The sequence below is a fragment of the Ochotona curzoniae genome, unplaced genomic scaffold (assembly GCF_017591425.1).
Source record: "Ochotona curzoniae isolate NIBS_2020 unplaced genomic scaffold, NIBS_Ocur_1.0 contig_66, whole genome shotgun sequence".
Lineage (NCBI taxonomy): Eukaryota > Metazoa > Chordata > Mammalia > Lagomorpha > Ochotonidae > Ochotona > Ochotona curzoniae.
The window spans coordinates 13,187,693-13,208,385 of record NW_024466512.1 but is presented as its reverse complement, the minus strand read 5'-3'; the positions used below and the strand labels follow the sequence as shown (position 1 = coordinate 13,208,385).

General features: G+C 48.1%; 1 protein-coding gene across 23 annotated transcripts in view; it reads left to right on the top strand.

Annotated features, from left to right (window-relative positions):
- Positions 1 to 20,693, top strand: part of TCF7L2 (transcription factor 7 like 2) — a 181,405-nt gene that overhangs the window by 8,299 nt on the left and 152,413 nt on the right. For 8 of the 23 annotated variants that reach the window (XM_040992078.1, XM_040992081.1, XM_040992080.1 and 5 more), the window contains exon 4: positions 4,798 to 4,866. The exons of the other annotated variants lie outside the window; for them this stretch is intronic. In XM_040992078.1, coding sequence (XP_040848012.1) covers positions 4,798 to 4,866 — 69 coding nt within the window. The remainder of the gene's footprint in view (positions 1 to 4,797; positions 4,867 to 20,693) is intronic. 23 annotated transcript variants of the gene reach the window in all.

Below are 20,693 nucleotides of genomic sequence, written 5' to 3'. Positions count from 1 at the left end.
GTATATTAGTAAAGTGCCTAAAAAAAAAAATGGAAGGGATTTGTGTGGGTCTTGGGGTGGGTTGTTTTGTTTTGGAAAGTGAAATAAAAGGCACTGTGTTATTGTCACATCAGTTTTATGGAACCTGAATCACAATGGCAAGCCCTGGGAAGGGCATATGAAACCCACATTAATGTAAATTAATTCGTTATGAGTTGCCGCACTGCTAAGTGGGTAATGAGGGGGCATCGTTTTAAGAGTGTTAGTGTAGCAACTTTTAATGAAAAATGCTGCCTTAGGAACATGTCTCAGCACTTTCGCCCACACCATTTTTTTTTTTTAATATGGTAGGAAATGTGTTTGGTTCAAGAGTAGGAAACTTGAGTTACTTAAAGTGCCCCACCACCCCCGTCCAATAGTTTAAGAATGTTTGGATGCTTAAAGGAAAGCCTCTTGTTTTCCAAAAAATCAATCCAGAAATCCGTATCACCATCATCAACTTCAACCTCAACTTTACTTTTTAATTTTTTTTTAAAGAGATTGTAGCACAAAGCGAAAAAAACAGCAAATGTAGCATCCCCCCATCCCTCCATGGACCTGTAGATAACACTTCCTGGAAGCTATTGCTCCCCCTTCCATTCCCCCCACCACTCCCTCCACCCCCTTATTTTATTTTCTTTCTTTATTTTTTGTCTTCTTAGAGGATTTTGGTCTCAGGCAATGTTGCAAGTCAATACTTCTTTCCCCAAATGTGAGTAGGTGGATCTGTGTGGAAGCTGTAAAAGTTAATGATCGCTCTCTGACTCATAGCTGGTGGTTTCAGGTTGAGGAAAGGAAGAAACAAGTTAATGAGGGTGAGCGGACACTTAGGGAACACTGAGGGAGTCCGTGTTCCTGCTTGGGAAGGTGGGGGCCGGGAGTGAGGGTGAAGGGCGCCCTGGCCAAGTCCTGGCTGTAGGTTGATAGCAGTCTGCCGGCCGGCTAGCTCTCCACACCAACGTCCGCAGCCTGAGCGGCAGGGCTGGTTTTGCTTTCTCTAAAGTTACAGGCCCTCATAGTCCCCCCCTGCCCCCATCCTCCACCCCTCATAAGGTCAGGCAATAACCCAAAATCCTGTGCAAGTTTATTAGCCATTCAGTATTGAAGGCTGTCAACCACATGGGGCTGGGGGTGGGGCTGTGTACTTGGTGGCCTCTGGTCACCGACCGCCCCACCCTGCAGAATGACTGATAGTCTGGGGAGCTGTCTCAGAGATGCTCAGAAAAAGGCATTTTTTTTCCTCCCTTTTAGGCTAATGCTATGGAAATTAGACTAAGTGTTTCAGGGAGTAGCTACAGTAGAAAAGTAGACCAGAAAACCAAATGTTCTTCGAAAAGGGATCTATTTATTTATGTTTGCACACACACTTTCCAGGTAACTCATAAAACGGAAGAGAAAGTAAATGCTCTACTTCATCCCAATTTAGCAGAAGGAATAGGCATCAAAAATTAATCTTCATCATGTTGGAAGTTAACTTGGTTGAAGGAAAAGCAACATAAGATTTTAATTTTTTTTTTTTTAAGCATACTTTGAGGATGTTTGGAATATGTTGTTTTTCCCTCTGGGGTATCTGTTAGAGCCAGTAGCAGTGATTGGTAGTAAAACAAGGGGCGTGCTTGATCATAAAATGCCAGGTTCGAAGCTGCTAGAGGATTTTGTAGGCCTATGCTGAGAACTGCCCAGTGGGCTCTTCTGTGGACAGGTGTAGGGGCTGGGGGGAGCAGTTGCCAGAGGCAGGGCGGGACTTGACTTCCATAAGCCAGCACGACGGGGCAAAGGTTTAATTTGGATGTGAGTCTCTTAGGAGGATAGGAAGGAAACGGAAGAAGTCCTCAGAATTCTCACTGGGTTACTCTTGGGCCTTCCAGGGAGGGAGGCCCAGGTTATTGCTGAATGAGGCAGGGATGCAGAATTGAGGTGAGCCAGGCGACTTCAGGGCACGGGCCTTTGGGCTTCCTTGCTCAGGGAAACCTTAGCCATCTTGCCCAGGGTCCCTCAATCTTCCCTCCCCTTCCAAAATACACAGTGTCTCTTATACTGCCTTTCCACACAACTTCCAGAGAGCCCCCAGTGGTGGTCCCTGTTTGGAGTGCCATGGTTTGACTGGATGTTGCTATTTTTATCTTCATCTTTAAAAGCCTCACTGTAGCAATGTATCAGTGGAGTTTAACTGGGACGATTGAAAGTGAGCATTTCAGAAGTGTCTTTGGGACAGGAGGGAGTGGAAACCCAAAGGGGAAAAGAGGATTTTCAATCTTGATTGCTGTAGCTTGCAGAAAGTACAACGGGGAGGTGACTGGCAGGGAGGAAGGTGTGGCTTACACCCAAGAAGGAGCTGCTTGGGTGGGGTGTGTGTTGGTCTACGATTTTCTGGTGTTGTTGGAAATTTTCAGGTGTTGTTTGAGGGAAATTATATTGCTTGGGGCATTAGGATGGAGATTGTGTGTAGGTAAAATGAACTTTGTCCTGGATGTCAGTTTCACTGCTAGAGTTCCTAGGAACTGGCAGTGATGGTTTTGTTATCCGCATTGCAGTATATGTCTCTATGTGCTGCCCTGGTGCCACCCTCCACACCCCTCCAAGCTCTGGCTTGATGGTGTTATTTGAGTGGTGATGAGCAAGAAGGAATAGGAGGAATGAAAGTTGCTCTTGGATTTGCCAAAGTTTCACTAATTTATTCGTTAAGGCTCTGCCTCTATGATTTTTTTTTTTTCTCCCTGACATACCCTTCATTTTCAGGTGTCCATTCAATTTTAATTGACAATGTAAGATTCTGTGGTTACCCCAAGTGCAGATCGCCTAGGGCTCCACAGGGTTTGTGGGAAGAAAAGCTTGGACAAATTTCCATTAAGCCCTGAACCAGACAATTGGAAAAGTGGAGAATACAAGGGGCCGAAAGAGGGGCAAGTTGTTAGTGTTGCCTGTTCTGCAGAGAAGGACAGCCCGCCTCTCAGACAAGAGCTGCGCTTCAGCTCAGAATTCCAAACCCGCAGAGAAACCTAGGCGCAAAAGTTGTTTTAACATGATGCAGAATTGTCACAGTAATTAGTGCAATCTCTGCATACTGACTGGCAGGTTTTACAAAAGGGACAGGGGCACAAAGGGTGCAAATTCATCTTTCCTTTCCAGTGGTTTAATTTGGATCTGCTGCCCTGGAGGGAGCGAGGGTCTGTGTGTGTGTGTGTGTGTGTGTGTGTGTGTGTGTGTGTGTGTGTGTGTGAGATAGCTTCCATGCTCAGCTCACACTTTATGTTCTTCGGAGGGTGTCTCTTTGACACTCTGCTTTGACAGCTCTAGGAATTTTTTTCTTTTGATCTACCTTTATTGGGCCTCTTTTTAATTGTAATTAATTGTGTTTTGAGACGGACTCTGCACACGTGTGTGTAATGTTTTGTTGATTTGAAGCAGATCACGTTGTGTGAGAGTTCACTTCATCCTAAAATGGATACCTGCCGCCTTTTGCAGTGGGCGGGATGGATTTAGACCACTTCCTCTGATTTGGTTTCTGCCGTATGGTGTTTATCTTGAAGCTCATTCAAAACATTCTTTAGTGAGCTGCTTTTTCGGTTCTTTCAAAAAACAAAACAAAACAAAGCAACAACCTTGTGGAGTGGGTGATTTTTCTTCTAGGGGCAAGATGCACATTATTAACTGAGCCTGAATCGCACTTGCAGCTCACTGGTAGCAGGAAGCAGCCGTTCACTACGATTAGTTTGGAGGTGCAGCTCATTTGCTCGTGGTGCAAGGAAGGGATGGGCCGCAATCCCCCAAAGGCGCTTCGTCATCCTGGGCTGGCGGGTCATTTGCTGGGATGCCATAGGGGAAGCTGGGTTTCTGCGAGTGGTTGAGATCCTTTAGTGAGAGCTGTGGTGTTTATGTCAGCAGATGCTGTTTGTTTTCCCTGTTGGGTGGCTCCCAAGATTAACAAGTGGGGAGGATCCCGGGATTCAGGGGGATTTACTTGGGAGAATGAAAATAGGGGTGAGGCCTCCGGTTTTCCTTTCTGTTCTGGGGACACCTGCCTCTTTGGTGGGTGGTCTGGAGGGGCGGGGTATTTCAGGGAAAGCAGAAGAGGGGCTTAAACCTTGTGCCCCTTGGAGGGTCTGACTGCCTAGACCAGGGGCCTGTTCCTTCCTGGGTTGCCACCATGGCTGGTCCCTGGAGAACTGGCGCCGCTCGGACAGGACTTGGCTCTGCTTTGGGGAAGTGTGGATTACTAGAGTACAGGTCCCAGAGAAGTCCTGGGATGCACGGCTCCGTCATTGTGAAAGAATGCATCAGGCATCGGGTGGCCCCCCAATCCTGCTGCACACACGCATTGGCTTTCCCAGAAATAGAACTGGGTTGCAGGGCCAGGGCCTGGTGAGGACTGAAGGGGGCTTATGCTGTAGGCAGTCTCGTGGCTCCTCCTCGTGTCTCTCGTCATCTGCCCTCTTGCCTGGCACACAGTTCCGTGTTCTCTGCCTCGCGCTCGGCACACTGACTTCCTTTACGTCTTAATGGGCATCGGCCTTTTCCTTTTCATGTCATTGATTCTCCCTCCTGGCCACTCCCTCCCCTTTTTGCTTATTGAATAGACACTGTGTGATTTTTTACTTTACCTTGGATGATTATGATCATCTTATCCATAGCAACAAAATAAAAGTACACAGGTCTTGATTGAATGCCAAGGCTGCAGTTCAATCTAGGAAGGGTTGTCTGCTATTCATAAACTGCTTAAGATGTTTTCTTGTAGTTTGTGACATAAGCAGAACGCTTTGATTTGGTTTCTTTCTACAGCTCCATTTTCAGTCCGGCAGCACACATTACTCTGCGTACAAAACGATTGAACACCAGATTGCAATTCAGGTAGGAAAATGCAAGAGATTCTGAACTTGACTTGTCAATAATGTAGGTCTCTTGTGTCTTTTATTCTGTGTCCCTTCCCCCAACAATGATTGTGATGATGAAGATGATGACGATAATGATGGTGATGGTGGTGGTGATGATGGTGATGGTGATGATGATGCTGGTGGTGGTGGTGGTGGTGGTGATGGTGGTGGTGGAGTCACGGGAGGAGGCAGCAGTGGGGGGCAAAGAAGAAAGAAGAGTGGAACAGATCCTACGAAAATGGCTGAAAGATAGGGAAAGAAAGAGAAGCCTGTGTGTATTGTTAAGTTTCTTGATCAGGCAGCAGGGGCTTGCAGGCTCCACTTGGCTGCTGCTCCGCCCCCATCCCCAGGGAGGGGTCCTGAATTGGAAGTAAAATGGTGGTAACAAAATGTCAAGGGGCAGCATCAAGGAGGTGTGGGAGAGATGGGAGAGGAGACTTTGTGACAGCCCGAGAGTTGTTTCCGGTGGATCAGAATCCTGTTAAGTGGTGCTAAGAATATCACTTTTGACCTGATTGTCCTGAAATGTTGATTTCTCTGGGGCCTGTTGATATATGACACTCAAAGTGCTAGAAGGAACAGGCGACAGATCCCAGCTACTGATGAGTGTCCTGTTTCCTGCTCACGTAGTACTTCCATTCTCTTCAATCCAATGGCTAAACAAATCAGGGACTAATATAGCCTCAGAGCTGAACTGAGGCCAGCAGAGAGCAGTGGTGGAGGGAGGGCAGACTAATGCGATTTTCGTCCGTCTGCCTGGCTTGCATGTGCCTCATGGTGTAACTAATGGTGCCCAAACTTTGGATGTGTGTGAGTGTGTGTGTTTGTGTATTTTGGTTTAACCCTTTGAAGGAACACTTTGAAATCTTTTTTTGAGATGCTATGGCAGTCTGGGTCTTGGGAATTGATGTTGGCTTATTATCTTCATGCGTGTTTGCCTGTTCAGTCCTTGCAGGTGACTTGCAGGGTACTTCATAAAGTTCATGAAAAGGTGCATAGTGTAGGAGCAGGCCTTTGACCTGGCAGGGAAGGCACTGCTTGAGAAGTCTGTGTCATCCCAAACCACATTGCCCGAGTTTCAGTTCTAGCTCTGCTTCCAAATCCAGCTTCCTGCCATGGTGCACCCAGTTAGTCAGTAGGTGATGGCTCAAGTACTTGGGGCCCTTCCATCCACATGGGAGGTCCAGATGAAGTTCCCGAGGCTCCTGGCTCTGACTTGGCCCAGCTTGGCCCCCAGCCCTTGCCTGTTGCAGGCATTTCTGAAATCGGGTCATGGGCAGAAGTGCTCTGCCTCTCAGATAAATAACTGAACAGAAATTCAAAAGTTGTATATTCTTTTAAAAAAAAAAAGCTGCATGAATTTTACAAATTTTCCTTACCAGCAAAGTCAGCTGATGTCTCCTTTCCATGTTCCCATGAACTTTTTGAAGTTCTCCTGTATGTAGAGGTGAGCTCTGGTCACGTGGTATCTTTGTATCTGGACCACCCTAGATCTGTGTGTCGCGCCATCAAGACTTTCAAATGGCTATCTGCTCCAGGTCAGTGGAATGGCTCCAAGGGAGAAACGTGTGAAACAAAAGATGTTTTATTTGGTGGATCCCTGGTGTTTTGTGCTCATTTCCAGGCCACAGTGACTGATTTCAGAAGTATTTTGATCAGCTGTGCACGCGGGTATGTAGCCCGCAGACTGCGTGGGGGAAAGCACACCTCTTGATTTAAGCCTGAGGCTGCCTTTGTCCTTGTGGCCACACTTCCTGTGGCCCCCTGGGTCCTTGTGGCAAATGGCACAAAGTGTTGCTGCCAGCAGGTCCTTGGGACCCAGGGCTTGGGAAGGGAACCAACCTCCGCCCTAACCAGGTGGATAAACAGTGTCCCCAGGGCTGTTACATCTGCTGGGATGCTGGAAAACCAGGCTGCCTGGGGTACGTGGATTGTGGAGGCTGAATGGGATCCTGATCCTTATCTCAGTGTGGAAAGGCTGGCTGGGGCCATGTCACTGGGAGCCCAGCCGAGACCGGACCAGCTGTTGTATCTTTACACCCGTGGCTGAAGTAGCCCTTGTTCATCTTTCTCCAAAGCACCTGGCACAGTGCAGGCCATGGGAGGCTCTTTCTCAGGAGTAAATTACAGAGCTCATTGTCTGGGGCACTGAGACCAGTGCTATGTCTGCATGAACAGGTAGTATTGTTCGCTCTGCCTCTATTTGCTGAGGCTTCATGCCCATGTGGGCAAACAGAGAGGCGATTTATCAGAGACCCAGCATCATGCCCCAAGTGTTCATTCTCTCCCAGTCTGTGGGACCAGTACGAGCCCAAGCAAAAAGGCACGGAACTGTGATTTTAGTGTGATTGTCGAAGGACGTACGGCCAGAAACAAAAGAGGTGAAGGAAGAAAAAAGGGAGAAGAAACTCTGGACAAAATGCTACCATTCCCAGAGTGCCTTGGACCAGCCAGGCATCCGTGGAGGTGATGTAGGGGTGAGAGGCCAGGGTGGTGTGAGCAGGTTCAGCCGGCAGTGGAAATTTTGCTGTCCCTCTTGTTCAAGGTTGAAAAGTGAGGTGATTGTTAGGGTAGAATTTTCTTCCCTGGAAACAAAACAAGCTGTTTAACCTTAACAGATACTGTATTTTCATAGGTGCTGAGCTCGTTGCCCAACTACCTATGTCCTAAAATTACCTTGAGAAGTGTGGCAGTGTGCATAACACTAATTCCTGTTCTTTCCCCTGCCTGTCCCTCCTTTAATTTTGGGATGTGGCCAAGGTCGCTGTTTCTGAGTGACCTGGGTAATTCTACAGACGTGTCACATCCTTTGGACACAAACCAGTTGCTAGGCTGGTAACTTCCCCACTGATTTTGAGGCAGTGGGACTGAGAACAAACGCTCCTCTGCTGGTTCACTCCCCGAATGTGCGTGATCTTGGGGTTGAGCTGGGGCCAGAGGCAAGGGCCAGGAACTCAGTCCAGGTGTTCTGCACATATGGCAAAGACATAGTTATTTGATTCTGTTGACTTTTGAACATTTGCATTGTAGCATAATTAAAACTTTTTTTTTAAAAAAAAGATTTACTTATTTATTTGAAAGACTAAATTAGAGAGGGAGAGGCAAAGAGAGAGAGAAAAAGAGAGAGAGAGGGAGCGAGTGCTTCCATCCACTGGTTCAATTCCCAAATAGCTACATTGGCTAGAGCTGGGTCAGGCCAAAGCTGGGAGCCTAGAACTTTATCCAGGTTTTCTACACATGTGGTAGGGGTCCAAGCTATTCTCTGCTGCTTTCCTAGGCATGCTAAGCAGGAAGTTGGATCAGAAATACAGCAGTCCTTATGAGGTGTTCCAGGTGGTATCTTAATGTGCTGTGCTACAATAGCATCCCCAAGTATAAACACAACGCAGTGCACAGCATTTAGTAGAAAGGAGGATGAAATGTCACGCATATGAACATCTTGAGAACAAACACATACTTTAGGTTTTGGGGAGCTGTGCGGACTCCACTGTAGCTGTTCAGCTCCGCCCTTGTGGTTTGAGTGCAGAGGTGGACGTAAAGGAATGAGAATGGCCATATTCCAGTGAAACTAGAGCAACAGGCAGTCAATCATTGGGTTTCGTTCTGGATGTTGTAGTTTGCTGACTTCCCAGGCTTCCAGCTTCTTCCTGTGTCTCCTGCTCCCAGTGAAATTCCTTTCTGTTGATTAGTTTTGGCTTCTGAGAAATCGGATCACCTGGAACACGCTGGTGGTGTGACCTCACTCAGGATCCTGTCTCCATATTAGTGTGGGTAGATGAGCTCTTTTTTTGTTGCTGTGTTGTATTCCACATGCAGATGTGTTCCTGATGCTTATGCTTTTTGTTATTGAAACCCGGACAACACTCAAGTTAAGAATAAAGTTCTAATAACAGGATCTAATAGCCCGATCTTTGAGGGGAAAACATGCTTCATTTCTGTCTTTCATTCACCAGGAGCGGCCTTTGAGAGGCCTGGGGCATGTGCTTAATTCTGCATTGATACGTTCAAGAGAGATTTGCATGCCAGAATGGTGGAGTTCTGAGTGGTCCTCCAGTGTACTGAGCACAGTGGTTGTTGGGTGGGTGAGGGATACGCTGCTGGAGGGGCAATGATCTAGGTGTGAGGCCCTCCTGCAGGGCTTTGGCCTCAGGCCTCTGACCCCCAACTCTTTGTATTGTGATTGCTGACCTAGAGGACGGCTCAACAGACTGGGACCTGGGAGGTTGACCCATACTGCAGGTGCATAAGGTCACAACTGCTGGCCTGGCTGCCCTGCAGGGCATCAGTGTCTCACTTCTCTGTGGTCTCCCTGAAGAGCTCGCCCCTCACCAGGCTCTCCCTGCAGTTACAACCCCAAGAGCAATGTGGGGATCAAGGTCAAGGCCCACGGAAGATGTTTCCCTTGGTTGTCAGGAGCTACCTCAGAGCCAATTAGAACTTTGTTTTAGGAGTACTTTGGCCAAAGGTTGATGTTTTAACACTAAGTCAGATGTGACTGAGGGGGAAAAAAAAACAAAACTCCACATGCAGTGAAAACAAACAAAAACACCCGTCCCGTAGACCTTTCTTGGTTGTTTTTCTTTTTAGATGTGAAGTGGTGTGTGCTCGTGCGCGTGCGCTTGTGGTTGAGTGTGCACAAAGACAGCTAGGAGAGGATCCAGAAGAAATGGACCGTTTTATTTGTTTACACAGCTGAGCAGTGGAGTCTTTGAGCGAGTGTTGCTCTTGCTCGCATCTTTGCACTGGTCAGTTCCCATCGCAGCCTCTCCACGCAGTAACCCTTTGCCTGGGTCTTGGCCTTGGTCTTGGCTCAGCCAGGAGTCCGGAAGACGGCTGGGACATTGGAGGATGTCCTTGCCCTGTGCCACGCCTTCCTCCTGGATGGTCTTGCTCCGTCTTCAGAGGTGGATGGGCCTCAGGTGCCTAGTTTGGAGTCCACCTCTGCCCAAGCAAGGCCCTCGCTGCTTGTGATGAACGTGGCTGGGGAATCACTCCTGTGGACAGGTGTTCAGGACCATTGCAGTGTCCCTGGCGCCTTTACTTTTCATGAACATTTGCAGATCAGGGCAAAGAGGAGAGCTTCCAGGAATGGATTCACTTCCTGTAGGCATTATTTGCTTGATTTTGCTTGTAGTTCCCTAGCAAGCTCTACCTGTGAGACTTCTGGCCCACTGTCTACAGGGAATCAAGGGCAAGTGTGTGTATGTGTATACATGTGCAGGCATATGCAAATATATGTCTGTGTGCATGATTGTACATGTGTATGCCTGCATGGGCATGTGTGCGTTTATGTGTGTGCGTGCACTGGGGTAGTTTGGCAAACCCTGTGGATGTTGAGTAACTCGTCATTTACTTTCTATAATGAGTTTTAGCCAATTGCCTAACTTATGTCCGTCTCTTTTTATTCAAAAATATTTATTGAGGGACTCTGGAATTTCATCCTCGAGGGAAGTTGATGGAAATCCGTGCTCTTCCCACGCTTCAGTTCTGGTGACTTCCAGGTGCCCATTCTCTGTAATCTGGTGTACTTCTGGCTCAGCCTGGGGGTGATGTTTTTGATAGAGGTGTTATTTTTAGCTTGTTGAAGTTTGCAAATTGATGCCTTAGGCTCTTCTGAAATCAATCAATTGATCATTTATTGGCTGCTCAGTCATTTTTTGTTGGTGAATAGGAGCTGGGGGCTGCTGAGGGCTGGGCTGGAATAGCATTTTCTTTTTGCCTGAGAAAATATACTGCCCCACTGTTCCGATAAGCTTCATGAGCCAGGGGCCCTTGCAGCTCCAAGCTTTTGAGAAGACAGTGGGTATTTTTGTACAGCTCTAGAAGAGGCATTTGTTGATGAAACAGTAGTGTGCTTGGTCTAGGGGTCGGACACAGTAATATTACTTGGTGATAATAGCAGTGTATGTATGTTTCTTTGACTTCTCCCGAGGCGTAGGGTGTGTGTGAAGTGCTTTATGTGGGTTATTTATTGTTTCTGATAGTAACACAAAGGAAAGCCTGATATCATTCACCATTATCTTCATTTAAGGAATGAGGGTACAGATAGCTGAGTTTATGTTTTATCCAAGGACCGCTGGGGTCAAGCCTGAGCAGGGTGACAGGGCAAGGCTCTGGGACAAGGACTTCACCCAGCTAGTTTCTGCAATATCTGATCAGCCTGGTGCTCCGACGGGTCTCAGGGCAGTGTCCTGAGGAGTGACTCCCAACCAGCGACCCGGATGCTCACCTGAGAGCTGCTCGCCCGTCCCAAGTGCTCCCTTTGCTCCTTGCAGATTCCCGTTCTTTTGGTCCAGGTCAGTTTCTGTGAACTTGACTGTGTCATCCATCACCTAGAGAGCCGTTTGTGCTGCTGACCTTTAGCAGGGTCCCAGGTTCTGTGGTTCTGGGCTGAGTCCTGGCATTGGCAGTTTTCAGGTGTTTCTAAATGGTGTGCATGCCCATGTCGGGGAGCTACAGTGAGGCCCAGCCCTGGCCTCATGCCACCTGGTTGTGCTCGGACTCAGGCCCTGCCCTGGACAGTTGGGTGTCACTGGGAGTTTGGCAGGGATATCCCTGGTTTGTCAAAGTTTTCCAGCACACAGGATTGGGGGTCAGCGATCTTAGGGCCCCTGGGATTTGTACCCCATTCTCTGTCTTCGGATGCTTTTCATGCTCACACTTTTACTAGAGAACCACTGGGGAAGGCCGTTTTGGGGTTGGTTTTGTGGTTTTCACTTGGCTCTCCTTCCTCTTTTTGGGGAGAGAAGGGTGCGTGCTGAGTTCTGAGGGTGACCTAGGTCCCTGCAGGTGGCAGGAGCCTTGGTTCGTGGAGCATTTAGTGGATTGCCATCACCCTCTGAGTTGGCAGTAGTCTTGGGCGAAGCCGACAGAGCCCCAGGCTGAAGGACCCTGACTGCAGGTACTTCTCGTATTTCTCAGGCCATCCTGAGGAACAGATTTGGGGTCTGTTGATCTGCTGGTGGGCTGGGGGCTCTACATTTCCGACTCCCAGGTGATGCTGCTGATGCACAGCCTGCACTAAGAATGGGGCAAGATATAGGCTTAAAAGAAAGTCGATTTTTATCTACTTGAAAGAGCAGGATTGCTCAAGATTGAGATATTGAATCTGCTGGTTCATTCTCTAACGGTTTGCAGCAGCAGGGTCTGCGCTGAAGACGGGAGCTCAGAACTCAACCCAGTTCTCCCATCTGGGTGGCCACGGCCCTGTTCCTGGAGCCCTAACCTACCTACTGCTTCCCAAGATGTATTAGCAGGAAGTTGTATTGACAGTGACCTAACTGAGCCTTGAATGAGGCACTGTGACATCTGATGTGGGCATCCCAGGCTCTGGCTTAGCCCATGACATCTTGGGGACTAGCCTGGTAATCTCCATCTGGACTGGGATGTGAGGTGCAAAGAGGTGTCCAAGGGTCCACCTCTTGGTGGAAGCATGGCGAGAGAGGAATCCAGAAATGCAACTCAGCTTTATTTCTTCTTTTAAGTACAAGTTTGTGTCTTGTCTAAGCCAGTAGCAGTTGCATTACATTGGCCAGATAAAATACAAGCTAGTTTTACCATTCTTATTGATATCATTTTTAAACCTATGTCTGTGCTAATCATATCAGTGTCTTTGTATGAGTTGAGATATTTGTATCTGTTCATTCTCCACTGTGGTAAGGCGTGTGGGGGAACCAGCCTGCACGGGGTGTAGGAATGCTGGGAAGGTCACTGGGAGTAGACTGGCTCACAGTGCTCGCCTGGAGAAGGGACAGGCAGAGAAGGCAGCTGTGCTGTTACCATCTGTGTGCTGCACCTTTGGCTGTGCCAAGTGGCTCTCATGGTTGAATCTGTGGCAGTCAGCTGGCTGTGCTTTCTTCATGATAACTTCATCATTTCCACTTTATGGTATTGACTTTTTATGAAGTTCCTGGAAATCCCATGGCTACAGAGCAGAGGACAGAAATTTCTAAATGGGTTATGGCTGGCACTCCCAGGCTTATTGGACTTAACACTTAATTTGCCTCCTGAGTTTGATTTGGTTGGATGCTATCAAGTTCTGATCAAACAGATCAGTGATATATGTATATGTATTTTTCCTTCTTGCCAGTTTACCTCGAAATCTCTGCATGTTCTTCATGAATCAGAAATGGTGTAGACCGTTATTCCTGAGGGCCTTCCACAGCCACAGGCTGAGAGGCAGTGTGTTGAATATTAATGATGAATACCCTGAAAAGTTTAAAGTTTGTAAGCAGCTGTATGTACTTTATTGCTCTGTATCTGTGATGTGTGTGTGAAAACAACAGCAGAAACAGAGGTGCGGGTTCCTTGAAGCATCTTCCTAAAACCCATTTTCTTAGGGGGTACAGTTTGTAAGATCTTTGCTTACCCCATGTAGAACACAGATTGAGGCCCAAGTGGAAGCTGGCCTATCTTTGCGCTTGGTTATAGGAAGGCTTGGACAAGCATGGATGGCTTGGTGCAGGTTTTGTTGTTTAAAGGATTTATTTATTTGTTTGAAAGGCAGAGAGACAGACAAAGAAAGACCTACCATCCTCTGGTTCACTCACGCCCCAAATGATTGGCAGAAGCTGGGGCTGAGTCAGGTTGAAGCTAGGAGCTTTCTAGAGCTCCCATGTGGGTGGCAGGGTCCCAAGTACCCAGGACTATGTCCCCCTGCTTTCTCTTGCACATCAGCAGGGAACTGAATCAAAAGTGGAGCAGCTGGGCTCACACTGGCATGTATATTGGATGCTGGTGTCAGAGTGGCTTGACTTGTTGTTGTAGGACAACTATGTTGCCCGCCACCCCCGTCCCCACCACTGTGCAGGGTTTCTAACCCCAGCCTTGTGAGCAATGACTTAACCCGCTGAATCTCAACACTGGTCGGACTTCTCTGTACTTGATGTGGCCAGCACTCAGCAAAAATGTCTCTAGAGGTTACCAAGTGTTCCTCAGAATTGCCCCTGGTTGAGAACCCTCAGCTTGGTTTGGTAGTTTGTAGGGTGCAGACTACCAGTGATGCGAGAGTGAAGAGGAAGTGGGTGGTTGAATCTGCACCTCTGGAGTCCGACAGTGCTGGTTGGAGCCTCAGTTCTGTAGGCTTTCGCCTCCTAATCTGTAAAATGGGATATTGGTACTACCTGACTCACAAAGGGTCAGGAGGGATTACATCAGCAAGGTCAAGTGACCCAGGAGCTGGGCACTGTGCAAGCTGCTGGTTTCACTGTTGAACCATGCAGGACTTGTTTGCAGGTTTAGTGAACACCTCATCCTGACATGCATTGTAGATTTCTTCTGTCAAGAGTGTCCCCACATGATAGATTTGATAACCGGGACTATCTTTGCTGGGTAACAAGGATTTATGACTCCTCCTGCTTGCTGTTTGCATTTCTCTCAAGTCACTTGGAAATTCTGCCTCGTCCTTGTTCCGTTTGACCAGAATATAAACTCTTCTGAAGGGCTGAGGTGGTTGCTTTCTCATGTCTTTATCTGTGTGGCACCATGCTGTGGTGCCCAAAGTGGGCTGGGTCTGGATGCATCAGATCCACAGCTGTGGGCAGGAAGGAGGCAGAAAGGGTCTGTGAGATTGGACCGAGTCAGGGCAGCAATCAGTGGATGCTTCTTGAAATTTTGAATAGTAACATCTGTGACAGCATTGAAAGCCAGTAGTAATTTTTTTTCTCTTATAATCAACGTCATTCTCCAATATGGGTCTTCTGCCCCTTTGTGAACCAGTGGGCTCTTTTCTAAGTCTGTCAAAGTTGGATTTCAGTTCCTGTTCAGTGCATGACTTTATCGCCTGTCCTCATGACTGTGGGATGGTGCAAACAATGGGGTGACCATATATGGACAGATTGATATTTACATAATGGTCTTCTCATTTTCACAGGGCTTCCACCAAAACCAGTTTTAGCCCCCACAATTTTTTTTAACCCCCGAAGAGTGTTGCTCATTGTGTTGTTTGGATAGTGGTCACTTACTCGCTTAGCGACGTAAGCAGGTATTTTCTAACTTGTAGATGAATGAAGATTTGTTTGTATACCTAGACACTGTGCCTCCCTGGATTTTGAGGTTAAGATTGGAGAAGCAAAATAAATGGGTTGGCTTGAAAAATTGGAAACTTCCTCCCTAGGTTTGAAAAAGAGAGAGAGAGTGTGTGTGCGTGTGCTTGTGCATGTGTATGTGTTGTGGGCGGTAGCTGCAGCCCTCCCAGGGAGATGGGCTGTTCTTTCCACTAGGGCTTTGGGGAGGCCGCCTTGTAGGCAAGATGGTCTTGTGCCACTAGATTCTTAGTCGATTCAGTAAGCATTGTTGATGATTGAAATTGAAGAATTGTGAAGACAATTCATCTTGAGGAACAGAGCGCACCGGGTGGGAGCTGGGCTGCAGGAGCAGACAATGACATACGGGCCGTCATCAAACTAATTGTTGTTTGAATTACCTGTTATGATCCGATGACAAATCTGCCTTGCTCCTGCCACTGGAGCAGAAAATGTAGCTTGAATTGGCGTGATGTTAGCAAGTGTAAACTGTACTTCAACAAGATGGATAAACCCAATTATGGGGCAGACCTGTAGAGAGAAAATCCATTTAAATCTCGTAATGTTAAGCAGAGCTGTGTTCCATTCGTTTGGACCAATTTGGGAATGATGTATGAGTGTTGCTGAGCATTCGTCAAGGCGAGGGGGGTTACTGCTTGGGGGAAGGGGGTGTGTCGATGCTGCTGGCCACTCCGGGCAGACAGCTGTGGTGTCGTCGCAACAGCTGACACTAATGGTGGGGACAGGCAGAAATGACAAAACGATGTGCTAACTGCTGTGGGGGCAGGGGCGGTGCTGTGCAAATGAACCAATAAGGAAAGCAGATGAAGCAGAGAGCAGGGGAAGTAGTTTTCCTAAATGTTGTTGACAGTCCAAGACGGGTAGGGCATCTGCTGCTGCTGCCCCTGGTACCTTTTCTCAGCCTTGTAACCGGAAGCCCAGAAGAGGCTAGAATGTCTGGAGAGGGAGAGAGAAGAGACTGCTACATTTAGTCATCTTGGGCTTTGGTTTCTCTATTGGAAAGCAGTCAGCATGGGATTGTTGTTCCCCAGATCTGTGTGTTAGCACATTTAAGAGGGAGTTTGAGCTGTCTTATTCCCCCCCCACCCCCCGAGGATTTCTATCCTTTTTTTTAAACAGCTGCTGAGCCACAACAGTTCTGCTTTGCGCACAGTGGCTGTTCTGCAATGCCTCCCAAAGTCGTACCCTTCAGTATGACAGCACCTTGCGTCCAGTTCACACCAGCGCGTCACACTCCCTGTGAATTTTGTGATTTTGTTTTTAAAGTGTAAAAGTGTATGATTTTACTTTTTAAATCCCTAACTCTACTACGTTGGCTTTGCAAAGGAGTGTCTTAGAATGCTGCAGTCTCCTTTTATTTTGGGAGGAGCTGTTGGAACCGCCCTCCCCTCTCCAGGGAGGTGTCTCTTGTTTTGGGGGACTTTGTTTTCCTCTCTCTTTTTTGGGTGTGTGCAGGGGTTGGGGGTGGATTGGATTTGGAGACTTGGCTTGTTGAAAGGGGAACCTCAAAGTCTAGACTGCGCAGGAGCTTGCCAGTGGACAGCCAGGAAATTTGTGGGTGTGTCCTTTTGCCCTGAGTGCCCATAAATCTAGTCACTGGGACAGCCCAAGGCTCCGAGGATTTTTTTTCTTCCTTTATTTGGTCATTGGTGGGACAGTTGGTTGTGGGGGGTCATGGGGTCCATTTGGTACCCACCCTGAGCAAATATCTTTCTCCCCGGAGGCCACTTGTATAAGATTTGACTCCCTGGCAATTTTCAACTTTCAACTCAGTTGCAGCACTGATAAGGAGGAGATGATAAAACATTAAGACCTTGCAATAGCATTTCAGCACTTTGAATGCAGAGTATCGGAAGTTTCTAGTCGAGTTACTAGGAGGCCATAGCTATCACACTTTGGAAATGCTTTAGCCTCCCCCTTTACCCAAGAGACCCTGGCCTCAGCGTGGCCAACCCCGTCTGTTCTGCTTGATGGAAGACCTCCAAGGCACTGGAGGAGGTTGATGAACTTGGCATGCACTTTGAGGGCTGCAGGTTTTTGCACCCAGAGAAGTTTCCCTTGCCTTTCGTGAGTTCTATGGGGGCCCTGTCCGCTTTGGCTCAAGGCACCTGTCAGATGGCTGGGGTGTATCAGGCAGGCAGGATATCTGGAGAACAGAAATAAGGAAAGCATCCACTTTGCAGGATGGAAAGGTGTGGGGGTGCTAGGGTGGGGCTTCTTAGGACCCTCTGTTTTTTTTTTTTTTCCAAATCTCACGCTCCCTGCTTTAGAGGCAGGGCGAGGGAGCCCAGCTCAAATGTCCCAGTGATGTGTGGGGAGAAAGTGTTGTCCTTTTGATCCCACTCTAAGATCCAGATGTGTAAGCGGAAGACCCAGGACTATTGGATATGCCGCAGAAGTGAGATAACGCGTGAGGTAGACCAAGATAAAGGTTTTGTTCATGTTTGTGGGGGGCTTCTGGGAGGAGAACCCCCTGCCCAGAAAAAGGCGAAACAAAACTGTGTTTTGCTTGGGTGATTTTACAGTTGGAATGATTCATAGAAAGTAGGAGACTCCATTCAGGAATGTTCCAGGAGTCCCCCGAGTCCCGAACTTGGTTCTTTTCCTGCGAATCAAAGACAAATATCCCCCGAGTCCCTCTTTCCCATCTTCAGTCCTGTTGTTTTTATTCTGGAATCCAGCAACATTTATTGCTTCATAATTGCTAAAGAAGCCAAGGGTTTCCTGTTAATTAAAAAAAAAAATACAGGCCCGAGACCCAGTGTACAGATTTTTTTTTTTAACTTGAAGGAGCAGTTCAAGGAAGTTGGAAAGCACCCATGAGCTAAGCATGTGTTGGATGCGCCCTGTTTGGGTTTGTGTTTTCATAAAAGTTGTCACTGTGGTCACATTTTCATGCTGGTAGATGGACGCTGTGACAGATGCCTCCCCGTGGAAGATCTGATGTGGGAAGCCATTTGTTGTCTGAAGGATGGGATCTGTGAACAAGGCAGAGATTTCGTTCATGTGGAGGGCGGCCCTGGGAGGAGGACCTCATGCCCAGAAAAAAAAAAAAAAACCAAAACAAAGCAAAACTGTTTGCTTGGGTGGCTTTGCAGGTGGGATGAATTTGCTGGTTTATCTCCACCACAGGACACATCCTAACATAGCACTGTTGATGGTGATTTTTGTCACTTTGTGCTGTGGAGGATAAGTGCCAGGACTGCTTTTGGTGCAAACCAGGTCTGGTGCCGCCCTCTCTCGCCACCCCCACACATTCATTTCCCAGGGAAGTGGCATCCAGGGAGTACGTGGACTGTGGGTCTACGTGACAGTTTAGCTATAGAGCAGCTGCAGGAACGGGGAGACCTGGTGGCAGCAGGAAGAGCTGGCGTGTGAAGAGCCCACACAAAACCACACGCCACATGCAAAGCAGATATGGTTTTGATTTCAGCCTCAGCGCTTTGCCCCGGGAGTGGGTTTTTATCTTACGGTCTGACTTCTGGTTTGGTCACAGTTAGTGGTTTCCACTCGCCATCGCACCTCGTGAATGTGCAGTTTATGGCTAGCCTGGGGCTGAGCGTCCAGGGGACTGCTGCCTACAGGGCCACTGGTCCTGTCCTCTGTCCCCAGCCAGCCACCCCTAGGCCCTCTCCTGCCTGTACTCTTTGTGTAACACCTTGGAGGGCAATTTTGCAAACACTGGGACCAGCTTAGGGTGGCTCTTCCAGTGCTGTGTGTGTTGTCCCCACCTTTTGCTTTTTCTGGCCCGGAATGCCTTTTCCTCATTCATTAGATTCCAGTCTCAGATTTCCTTATAGAGGAGGAACTGTTTTTGTTTGCTTATTATTATTATTATTATTTTTTAATAAATACTAATATTTGCTTCCTAATTTTTGTTACCTAAAACTGGAAATTTTAAATTGGGCAAATTATTTAATTGCTTGAAGTCTTTGTTTTTATTTAATAATAGGACTTACTTATCATGAGAGTTTATTGTGAAATACATCAGAGGGACCCAGCCCCATGGCTGGCATCTGGGAAGGGCTGGGTGTCCCCAGGCACACTTGGGTGACGGGTTAACCTGAGGACACTGCTGGGGTGGAAACCCTTGCCACAGCCTTGAGATTGGTGAGGGAGGGTCTTGTGGCTTCTTGGCCACTTTTCCTCATCTAACGCCCCCACCATCTCCCAGAAGAGTCCGGAGCCTAGGAACTTCTCCCACAAGACAGGCAGGCCGGACTACTTTTGGGAAAGAATTTGGGTAAAAAAAAAATCCGTATTGCAACATAATTATTCCCTCCCCCCAACCCCTGGAGGGAAAACAGAAAACTTCGAAGGGGGACCAGGCTAAGGATGGTTTGACTTCTGACCGACACAGAGTTGGTGTTTGTGGCCTGTGGGTTGTGTTTCTGCCCTCTTCTGCTGAGTCGCTGTGCCTTATGACGTCATCACCAAAGACGCATTTCCAGCCATCCTGCCCCGGTTCTCCGTGGGGGGCGAGGAGGCCTGGCTTCTGGCTTGGGGACCCAGCAACACATGTTGTTCTCTGAGAGCTTCAGCCAGCCTCTGTGGTCAACCTATTGTTTGTCCGAGGCAGTAACAAGCGTGTAACAGCCCTTCCTCTACTTTGCCTCCCAGGCTAGCTGTGCCAGTTGGTGACCAGGACAAGAGACCTTTGGAACTGGTGATCAGAGATTGCCTGCTCTGGCATTCCAGGTGCTGGCATCTCTGGGAGGAGGTGCTGGTGTCTCAGTGGTTGAATCTGTGCCCACAACACGGGTCAGCTTGCTAGAACTTTCTCATGGGACTCTCCAGCACACACTGCACAGGCCTGTTGGCACTCCAGCCTGGGCGACAGGCGTGCAGTGTGCAGCTAGTCCTGCGTGATGTACACTCGATAGCGGTTAAGACATGATGCTGGTTCTCCCAGTCAACGTGAAAGCAGTCATTGGTTCTAGGAAGCACCGTTTAGCTGTCCCTCCTTCTCGGCATGTCTGTGTTTATTGCTGTCCTGTCTGGGGGCCTTTCAGAGGCCGGAATGAACAAAGAAGGCACGGAATAGGGGGAATCAGCAAGTCAGTTTTGGTCAATGTCCTGTCATCCACTCCCTACCCCCTCTTTCGGCTTGGGGAGGGGGTGTGAAACAATAGACAAATGTAACTGCATTCTCCCACTCCCTTTGCAGAAGGATTTGTATTTCAGCAGACTTTGTTAATTAGAGAGCTGGAGCGGTGTGTGTGTGTGTGTGTGTGTGTGTGTGTGTGTGTGTGTGTGTGTGTGTGTTGGCCGACTCTGGCTTGGTGGCCTTCCTTCACCTTCCCACTCCTCCTATCCCGCTCTGCTGGTTGGTCTGAGGCCTCGCAGCCAGAGCCATGCTTGCTTTACTTTTTCCATGGTTTGTTCCCTGGTGATGATTCATTTGCTTCCTACCTATCAGAAATGTCTTAATTTACTTAATCGAATAGTCCTCCTCCCTGCCATGATTAACACCAACAACAAAACGGTTTCCCCAGGCAGTGTTTGGTGAGATGAGACATGTTCCTCCTGGGAGAACCTGAGCTTTGTGTGGGCAGTGGTGAAGAATTAATTACAGATGGGGAGGAAGCTTCCTAATTGAAGTGCGGGACCCAGGAGCTCTGTGCACCTCTAGGTCTTGCTATTCAATTACCTGTGCATAGCTCCTTGCTTGGGTCTTTGCAGGCCTAGCGCTGGAGCTAGGAGCCTATTAGGAGCCCCTAGAGTGGCCTTGCAGCTGGAGCTGGGGGTGCATTCTGGGGCC